Source organism: Solanum tuberosum, unplaced genomic scaffold (assembly GCF_000226075.1).
Source record: "Solanum tuberosum cultivar DM 1-3 516 R44 unplaced genomic scaffold, SolTub_3.0 scf00027, whole genome shotgun sequence".
In the NCBI taxonomy this organism is placed as follows: domain Eukaryota; kingdom Viridiplantae; phylum Streptophyta; class Magnoliopsida; order Solanales; family Solanaceae; genus Solanum; species Solanum tuberosum.
The window spans coordinates 1,401,165-1,412,132 of NW_006238953.1; the positions used below are offsets into that span (position 1 = coordinate 1,401,165).

Below are 10,968 nucleotides of genomic sequence, written 5' to 3' on the forward strand. Positions count from 1 at the left end.
GGTGCTACACAAATTAAATATGAAAAAGTAGTCACCGGAATGATGGCACGGTGCTACATAAATTATATATGAAAAAGTAGTCACCGGAATGATGGCACGGTGCTACACAAATTAGATATAAGAAAATAGTCACCGGAATGATGGCACGGTGCTACATAAATTATATATGAAAAAGTAGTCACCGGAATGATGGCACGGTGCTACATAAATTATATATGAAAAAGTAGTCACCGGAATGATGGCACGGTGCTACAAAAATTAAATATGAAAAAAGTAGTCACTGGAAAGATGGAACGATCTACACAAATACCAACGGATATGGGGTTGACACAAAACAACCCTAGAAAGTCACCAAAAAATTGATGCATGGTGACCTGTCTGGCAGAGCTTCTTCCCTTGAACATGGAATTCATGCATGTATCATTTGTCCTACTTTTGTTAACATAATCATTGGCCAGACGGGCGGCATATATGGGTAATAGCCACCCGCCGACAGCGGAAACTCTTTGATTTTCTACCAAGACCGTAGAGGCTCTGATACCATGTGAGAAATATAGGAAAAGAATATTATTGAATTGTGTTGTTGTCTACATTATTACATTGAGACCCTATTTATAGACCCTAGAATACAATCCTTTACCAAATAGGATACTATTTAGTATTCCTATTTCTATTTCTATTCCAATTCCTATTCTAATAGGATTGTATAAACCTATTTCTATTCTAATTGGATTGTATAAACCTATTCATATTCTAACACTACACATTGACCACACCTTTTCACCATCACCTCTCATCTTAGGCCAACAGATATGTTTTTTTCCAAAATGTCTAAAGTCCTGGGAACCCAAAATTCCCTATCATCTACCACAATTGCTCCTCTCGCAAACAATTTCTTTCAAAAAGACATAGATACACACAACTTTCCATCCTAAATAAGAAACCATCAAACTCCTGAAACCTTCCAAATTTCTCTGGTTTTCCACACCTAGCATAAGCATCTCCAAACCTTCTTCTTGTACTTGAGTTTGATGTACTTGAGCTGAGGGTCTTTCAGAAACAGCCTATCTATCTCCACAAGGTAGTGGTTAGGTCTGCTTACACTCTACCCTCCCCAGACCCCACTTAGTGGGATTTCATTGGGGATGTTGTTGTTGTAATATTTTGTATTAATTGGCGCTTCACTTCAAAGAGATGAGCACTGCACTTCTCGCCTCCGTGAAGCGGGCCCTCATTGTTTTTTGTCGCCTCTCGCCTTCCAAAACTCCAGTTTCAATAAATTCTACCCAATTAGCGCCTTTTGCTTACCTTACCTTGGCTCTTAAGATGTCTTAAAGATTCATGAACGGTTCTAACTACAAACTCCTTGGGCCAAAATTAGTATTGCCAATTAGGTAGGCCTCATTTGAATACAACTCCCTATCACACGTGGAATAGTTCAAGCTTGCTTTATTAAGTTTCTCATTGAAGTAAGCTACAAGTTTATAGCCTTGCATTAACACAACTTCCAAAGTAGTTGTAGTAGAGGTGAAGAACTATCCTGCCTGGATGATGTTTAGAGGTCATTATTCGATTCCACCCTAGACTTGTTCTAACATTCTTAGATATTGAACACTAAAGCATCCAGAAGACTTTCAGGATTTGAAATGGCCAATAATTCAGAGTCTAACTGGGAAGCCACACACCTCCAATATGCTGATGACACATTAATTTTCTTTGATGATGAGGAGAGTCAACTCAGAGTACTTAGGACTATTTTGGTTCTATTTGAGGGCATGCCAGGGCTACACATCAACTGGTAAAAAAGTAATTTGTATCCTATTAACACATTGCTAATATGGAGCTTTTGTCTCATGTCTTGGGAGGAGAAGTAGGTTCACTGCCTACTACATACCTAGGAATGCCCCTAGGAGCCAAATCAAATTCTAAAGGAATTTGGGATCCAATATTTGAGAAGTGTGAAAAGAAACAGACAGGGTGGAAGGCTCAATACTTATCTTGGGGGGGGGGGGCATGGCCACTCTTATTAGTTCATTGCTTGATGCTCTATCAATTATATGATGTCTTTATTCTCCATTCTAGATGGGGTTATACAGAGGATTGGTAAGATTAGGAGGGATTTTTTGTGGAATGGGAACAAGGAGAAAAAAGGATTACATTAAGTCAAATGGTGCAAGGTGATGCATGGGAAGAAACAGGGTGGGTTGGGCATCGGGAATTTAAAATGGTAGAGTAAAGCACTCAAATTGAAATGGTTGTGGAGTTATTCTCAGGAACCTCAAGCTTACTGAGTGGACATAATAAGAGCTAATATGGTGAGGATAACAAGTGGATAACAAAAGAAGTAAACTCCCCTCATGGAGTGAGCTTATGGAGATCCATAAGAATACTTTGGCCTCTGATGAAGGTTCACACCTCTATCAGGGTAGTTATGTTTGCAGAACATCTTTTTGGGAGACTAAATGACTTTCTAATTCTTGTTTGAAAAATCTCTTTCCAAACATCTATTGCCTAGATCTACAACAAGAGAAAATAGTAGAAGGAGCATGGTCAACACAGGGATGGAACTTCCAGTTTAGAAGAAACCTGAATGATTGGGAAGTGGATACATAGTTGAGTTGTTCAGAACTCTGGAACAATTCAAAGGCACAAAGGAAGGTCCTGATAGACTTTGGTGGAAAATGGACAGTAGAGGATGCTTCAAAGTTAGTTTAGCTTACAAGCTTCTCAATAGAGACCTTCAACTGATGGACACTGGCCTTGGAAGAACATATGGAAAGTTAAAACACCTTATAGAGTAGCATGTTTCAAATGGTTGTTAGCTTGGGAAGAGGCAACACACATGACAACCTTAGCAAAAGAAATTTCAACCTTTGCTCAAAGCTCTACATGTGTGGTGAAGAAACTGAGACAATCAGCCAACATCTATTCCTAAATAGTAGGATCACAAACATCCTATGGAAGATCTTCATTAGCCTCTGAGGTATTGTTTGGGCAATGCCAAGAAAGATTATTGAGGCCTTGCTGTGCTGGGAAGAAGCAGGTACAAGATTGACACATAGAGATAGCTGGAGTATTGCCCCAGCTTGCATTTGGTGACAATCTTGAAAGAGAGAAATTCCAATGTTTTGAAGACATTAGCAGTTCAGTTCAAAGGATTAAGTTGAACTGCTTTAGACTTTTCTGTTTTTGGGCTAACTAGAGATGCATAGAAGATACTGCTTCAATGATAGACGCCCTTGATTTTTTGTTAGGCTGATGAAGAATTTGTTCTTTTTTACTTGTAAATATGGTTTCAGCACAACCTAGGTGTTATATTGATAAATATATACAAATTGTGTATCTATGAGTGTGCCACATAAGTAGAAAATTCCACATATATGCTTGGGTGGATGACATGTGGCATAAGTGGGGTGTTTTTAAGGCTGTCAATAGTGGAGGAAAAGTAATAATTCATGCTAAGTTTAGGGTGTTTTCAATACTTATCTTTTTTTTGTTTTTGGATGAAGTAGTAAGAAATTTCATTGCTGTCATCAAGAAGGTGCAGAATAGTACAAAAGTTAGGAAATTGACAAAACTTCATTAGCTCAATTACAAAAAAGACTAAACTAGTACCAGGGAGCTAACAAAGTTCAAAAAGTTCTCAGGAGAATCTATGGGTGAAAGATTATGCCAACTATATAGATACAAAATACACCTAGCCTTAGAAGGCTGTGATTGGTCCAAAAGGTGGGTCACAGACGGATTTCTCGGTTATCAATAAAAAAATACACCTAGCCTTAAGAGAGCGATTTGGAGTTGATAAACCTTCAAAACATCTGCTGTTCCTTTTTGACCATACACACCAAAAGATACTAGCAGGTATCATCTTCCAGATTGGCTTGATGGCCTTACCAACTCTTCAATTATAGTAGCATTCAAAGGCCTCTTTGGTGCTATGTGGCATCACCCAATTAATACCAAATATAGACAAAAACATACTCCACAAGTCAGCGACTGTACAATGTAAAAATTGATGGTTGTTGGACTCAAGGTTCTGTTGGCACATGTAATATTTATTGGCAATCTGAAATTTTCTTTTCTTAAGGTTGTCTTGAGTGAGGCAAGCTTCATGAAGAGTTGTCCAACTGAAGCATACGATCTTTGTTGGGAGCATAGTCTTCCATATCAACTTCCATGGCCAGTTATCAATATGAGTTTGCATAGCCTGCTTTCACTGAGTATTTACCATCCTTGTCAGTGCCCCACCTTAACTTGTCTGCTTCTGGACATTTATCACCCTGCCTTCTAGCCTAAAAAACAAGTTGACCACTTCTTCGATTTCCCATTCTTGTAGGTTCCTTTTGAATAGTACATTCCAGGTGTTGTCTGCCCTATAATGAGAGATGGAAGAATTTGGTTCACGTGTTACTTGAAATAGACTTGGGAATTTCTCCATCAGAATGATATTGTCCAGCCACCTGTTCTTCCTATGAGAAATATAGGAGAAGAATATTATTGAATTGTTGTCTCTACATTATTACATAGACCATATTTATAGACACTACAATAGACACTTTTCAACTAGGACACTACAATACAACCATTTTCTAAGTAGGACACTAAATACTTTTCCTATTCCTATTCTTATTCCTATTCCTATTCCTATTTCTATTCTAAGTAGGATTGTATATATCTATTATTATTCTAACTCTCCTCCTCAAGCTAGTACATACAAATCATATATATCTAGCTTGTTACAACAAAATTATGTGGTTGCTTCATGTAGACTTCTTCACAATGCAACGGTCGCCGAAAAGTGCTCAAAATCTAGTATAAAGTATGTACATCATGTTGTGATCAATAGACGAGTCAATATTAAACAAGAAAGTCATTGAAAAATTGGTCTGAACATGCTCATACGCCGGAGTATTATATTTGATGGCTAAAAGTAGTCACAATCTAACAAATAATATTATATGGGTAGGGTCGGAATGATGGCACGACCCAACTGGAAATTAGAAATTATATAGGAAAGATCGGATTGATGGGACGATCCTATTGAAAAAAGAGAAATAATATGGGTAGGGTCGGAATGATGGCACAACCCTGAAAAAGAGAAATAATATGGATAAGGTCGGAATGATGGCACAACCCTACGCAAATCAAATTTGAGGAATCACCAGAAAGACGAATGGAACTATGCAAATCAAATCTGAGGAGTCACCAAAAAGACACACGGTGCTATGCAACTCAGATATGAGAAAGTAGTTCGGAAAAATCCACGGTACTATGCAAATTAAATGTGAAAAGTAGTCCGGAGAGATGCACGGTGCTACACAAATCAGATATGCAAAAAAATGTAGTCACCGGAAGGATGGCACGATGCTACACAAATTAGATGTGAGAAAGTAGTCATCGAAAAGAGGGCATGGTGCTACATAAATTAAATATGAAAAAAAGTAGTCACAGGAAAGATGGCACGGCTCTACAAAAATACGACGGATATAGGGTTGACACAAAAAAGCCTTAGGAAGTCATCACAAATAGATGCACGGTGACCTGTCTGGCTGAGTTTTCTTCCCTTGAATATGGGGTTCATGCATATATCATTGGTGTCACTTTTGTTAACATAATCATTGGCCAGACGGGTGGCATATATGGATAATAGCCACCCGCCGACAGTGGAATTTTTTTGATTCTCTACCAAAATCGTAGACTCTGATACCATGTGACAAATAATGGAGAAGAATATTATTGAATTGTTATGTCTACATTATTTCAACCATATTTATAGACATTACAATAGACACCTTTTCCAACTAGGACACTACAATACAATCCTTTTCTAAGTAGGACACTATATGCTTTTCCTATTACTATTCCTATTCCTATTCTAAGTCGGATTGTATATACCTATTATTATTCTAACACTTCCAAAACCTGATTTGTATACCATTACCTGTTGCCAACTTAGTGTTTTGAAAGAACTCATCTTTAAGCTTGCATATACTCTTCCATAGGCCTAAACCATGAGGGGATCTGGACAGCTTGGAGCACCAATGATTTTAGACTCCATGTTTTGCCTTGATTATTTCCTTCCATAGAGTTTGATCCACTTGAGTGTACCTCCATAACCATTTTATGAGTAAGCATTTGTTGTGAAGAGCTAAATCTTTTTTGCCCAATTCTCCCAATTGTTTTGGCAGTTTGCGTAGGATGCCAGGTTTCTTACTTTTCATTCTCCAATCCAAAACTTTATTGGCAATTAGAGCAGCGTCTGTGATCTGCCTGTCCTTAAGGAAAGCATTTTGATGATTGGAAACAGGTTTGCCCATTACACCCTTGAGCCTTTGTGCTAGTACTTTGGCTGCAATCATGTAAACACTCCCAATTAGACTAATTGGCCTATAAAAGATTACAATCTTGTTCTGTGTTAAAGCTTCCAATAGCACATCCAACTATCTATACCATATATTCTTTACACTAAAAGTTCAAATAAGATAGAAAAACTCCTAATCTTCCACTTTCTGCTCGTCAAGTATTCATCTAGCTTGTCTCTCCAAATATACACAATGGCGTAACCTTCCAAATGTGCTCCCCCCTCCTCCCAAACAGAAGTTCTAGACTCAAGTTACGTACCGCCAATATAAAATGCTTCAAGATAACCAATTTTTTTTTCTTTTTTGTATTCCTGTCAAATATTGTTGTATTTGTGTTTTTCCTTTTTCTGTTTTGTTAAGTGAACTTGGGCCGGGGTCTATTGGAAACCGCCTCTCTACCTTCACCAGGTAGGGGAAAGGCTGCGTACACACCACCCTCCCCGGAACCCAGATGTGGGATTACAATGTTGTTGTTTTGTAAAGTGAAAACCAAATACAATTTTCTCTTTTGGTATATCACAACGTTGATGTGATTGAAATTGAGACATAATTTGTAAAAGCATATGAAAATATGGCCTAAAATATTTCTGGTAATTTGTAGGATAAGTTGGATATCAAAAGGACACTGGAGGCAGAAGCCAGAAGTTGTCAGTGGATTGTATTATGGCTCGATTGTGATCGAGAAGGAGAAAATATTGCATTTGAAGTGTTGGATGTATGTAGACAAGCGAATCATAACCTTAATGTGTGGAGAGCTCGGTTCTCTGCCTTAATTGACAGGTTCTACCAGCTAGTTGACATCTTCTGTTCCATACTAAGTTTTTATGTGCCACTCACGAATTGTCATTTGTACTTTCTGAAAAATACTTTTGAGATCACCAGGGAAATTCACCAATCAGTGCAGACCCTTGTTCAGCCAAATCAGTTATTTTCTGATGCTGTAGATGTTCGGCAAGTGAGTCCCGTTGCTCAAGTCATTCTTATTTTAAGACAGTGAAAAACTTCTTTAGATCTGAGACAGCCAAGTAAAGTTTGACCTTCATGTTCCTGTGGCAATTAAACTGCAGCAACATTCTTAAATAATAAAATAAGTACTAACCATTATATTTTGATAGGTGGAGCCTTTTGGTCAAGTATGATAGAATGGCCTGATTTGGTTCCTTGCTGTATTTTGCGATTTGAATTTTGCAGGAGATAGATCTTCGTATTGGAGCTTCTTTCACAAGATTTCAGACAATGCTTCTGAGAGGTGCATTTGTCCTTGATTTTGCTACAGATGATAGAAATATTGTCTTAAGCTATGGTCCCTGCCAGGTAACAAATATATTGCATTTTCAAAAAGTGAATTTATTTTACAGTCTGAGGTGTAAAAGTTTTCATCGTACTCCATATGTTTTTGCTGCAGTTCCCTACACTTGGCTTTGTTGTGGAGCGGTATTGGGAGATACAAGCACATGAACCTGAAGAATTTTGGACAATCAACTGTACTCACAACTCGGATGAAGGCACTGCTACCTTTAACTGGATGTAATGTTGCACTAGGTTCCATCATAAAATTATTTCTGAAATAGAAGGTCAAGGTACCTATAATGATTTTGACTTGGCAGGCGTGGTCATCTGTTTGATTACACATGTGGAGTAACGATTTATGAGATGTGCATCCAGGAACCCATTGCAACAGTGAGCTCCAAAAAGCCAATTCTCATAGCTAAGCCTAATTATAGAGTAGAAATTTGAGGCTGCAAAGCTCACTTAATTATGTTGTTTTGGAAAGGTTACCAAGGTTAAACAGCAAGAGAAACTCAAATACCCCCCTCATCCTTTAAGTACAATTGAGCTTGAAAAGCGTGCATCCAGATACTTCCGTATGAGTTCCGAGCAGACAATGAAGGTTAGTATTACTCAAAAGTTTTTCATTGAAATGTCTCTTTTCCTTATGTTTATTTAATTTTAGTTTCCTTGTTATGAAAATATTGCAAGTTTTTCCTTTTCTTTTATTTACCTCTTTGGTTTCTTTGTAAAATTGAACTCGTTAATTTAGGTAAACTAAGGTATAAAGTTTACATGGATCATTTGAGAAATGTAGGAGAAAATTATTATTGAATTGTGTACAGAGACCCTATTTATAGACATTATAATACAATCCTTTACCAAGTAGGATACTACATACAATTCTTATTCCTATTCTAAGTAGGATTGTATATACCTATACCCATTCTAACACCCCCCTTCAAGTTGGTGCATACAAATCATATGCACCTAGCTTATTACAAATGTAATTAATACGAGGACCGGTAAGGGACTTGGAGAAGATATTCACTTGACTTCACAAATTTTGTAATAATATCTCCTGAAAGTACCTTTTCTATAACAAAGTGACAATCAATCTCAATTTGCTTAGTCCTCTCATGTAACACTGGATTTGATGCGATATGAAGGGCCTCTTGATTATCACACACAAGTTCCATCCGACCGATTTCTCCAAATTTTAGTTCTCTCGGCAACTATTTGATCCATACTAGCTAACAAGTTGCTACAACCGTTGCTCGATATTTTGCTTCTGCACTAGATCGAGCAACAACACTCTGGTTCTTACTTTCCCACGATACTAAATTACCTCCTACTAAAACACAATATCTGAATGTAAAATGTCTATCAGAGGGTGATCCTGCCCAATCAACATCTGTATATCCAGTGATATGGTCATGGCCTTGATCCTCGAAGAGTAGTCCTTTATCCGGAGCTGACTTTATATATCACCAGATACGAAGAACTGCATCCAAGTGACTATCACAAGGGGAAGTCATAAACTGACGTACAATACTCACAGAAAAAGAAATGTCAGGTCTAGTCATTGCGAGCCATCTATACCTTTAAGGATTACTGAATGGCTCCCCCTATCCCAGAAGGAGTTTAACATTTGAATCCATAAGAGTGTCAATGGGTCTACATCACGTCATTCTTGTCTCTTCAAGAATGTCTAAAGGCATACTTGCGTTGAGAAATAACAATATCCGATCTAGATTGAGCAACCTCAATACTAAGAAAATACTTTAGTCTATCGAGGTTTTTAGTTTGGAAATGTTGAAAGAGATGTTGCTTTAAATTAGTGATACCATCTTGATCATTGCCGGTGACTACGATATCATCAACGTAAACAACCAACGAAAATACACAAATTTGGTGCATAATGCCGATAGAACATAGTTTGATGAGCTCCACTACAGGTCATGCCAAACTCCTGAATTATTGTGCTGAACTTCCCAAACCAGGCTCGAGGAGACTGTTTCAGACCATAGAGTGACCTACACAATCGACATACAAGGGTACTAGACTCCCCCTGAGCAACAAAACTAGGTGGTTGCTCCATATAGACTTCTTCCTCAAGATCACCATGCAGAAAAACATTCTTCATGTCCAACTGATGAAGAGGCCAATGACAAACGACAACCATAGATAGAAAAAGACGGACAAATGCTATTTTAGCCATGGGAGCGAAAATGTCACTATAATCTAGACCATATATCTGAGTATACCCATTGGGACCAAGGCGGGCCTTAACCAATTGACTTGGTCGTTCAAACCAACTTTGACCGCATTAACCCAACTACAACCAACAATAGATTTATGAAGAAAGGAGAACAAGCTCCCAAGTATCACTTGCATGTAAAACAAATATTTCGTCATCCTTGATGAGAAAATGCCTAACCCATAGATTTTGGAACATACAAGGCTACTAGACTCCCCCTGAGCAACAAAACCAGGTGGTTGCTCCATATAGACTTCTTCCTCAAGATCACCATGCAGAAAAGCATTCTTAATGTCCAACTGATGAAGAGGCCAATGACAAACGACAACCATAGATAGAAAAAGACGGACAAATGCTATTTTAGCCATGGGAGCGAAAATGTCACTATAATCTAGACCATATATCTGAGTATACCCTTTGGCAACAAGGCGAACCTTAAAGTCGACCAACCTGACTGTCTGGACCAATTTTGACTGCATAAACCCAATGACAACAAACAGTAGATTTACCTGCAAGAAGGTAGACAAGCTCCCAAGTACCACTCGTATGTAAATCAGACATCTTATCCATTATAGCCTGCCTCCAACCAGAATGAGAAAGTGCTTCACATGTAGTCTTAGGAATGGAAATAAAGGACAAAAATGATACAAAGGCATAATGGGGCGATGATAGACGATGATTACTCAAGAAAGTATAATGTGGGTTAACATTTTGAGTGGATCAAATACCTTTTTGAAGTGCAATCGGTTGGCTAGGAGGAGTTAAGTCCGTAGTAGGAGAAGGGTCCAATGTATGACATGGATCATCTAGGACTAGTGCTAGACGCGAACGACGATGATAAGTCAGGAGTCGTGGCACTACGACGGAAGATGTAGAAGTAACTTTAGATTCCTCAAAAGTTGGTTCAGGTAAGACCCAGTGTTGTCAAAAGCGAAAAGCGCAAAAAAGCGCTAAAGCCCTGATAGAGCTTAAAGCGCAAAGCGCACTAAAAGCGTGGGCTTCACTAAAAAAAAGCGCACTATGAAGATTTTTTAAAATATATATATATATATATATATATATACTATATAGCCACTA

The 10,968-nt window shown here is 38.1% G+C and overlaps 1 protein-coding gene across 1 annotated transcript in view; it reads left to right on the top strand.

The window, feature by feature from the left end:
* The window catches only part of LOC102584797 (DNA topoisomerase 3-alpha), a 63,126-nt gene that overhangs the window by 4,914 nt on the left and 47,244 nt on the right, over window positions 1–10,968 (top strand). Inside the window, exons 2-7 of the mRNA XM_006341681.2 lie at window positions 6,964–7,142; window positions 7,245–7,317; window positions 7,554–7,676; window positions 7,768–7,889; window positions 7,970–8,042; window positions 8,137–8,253. Of these exons, the coding sequence (XP_006341743.1) occupies window positions 6,964–7,142; window positions 7,245–7,317; window positions 7,554–7,676; window positions 7,768–7,889; window positions 7,970–8,042; window positions 8,137–8,253 (687 nt within the window). The remainder of the gene's footprint in view (window positions 1–6,963; window positions 7,143–7,244; window positions 7,318–7,553; window positions 7,677–7,767; window positions 7,890–7,969; window positions 8,043–8,136; window positions 8,254–10,968) is intronic.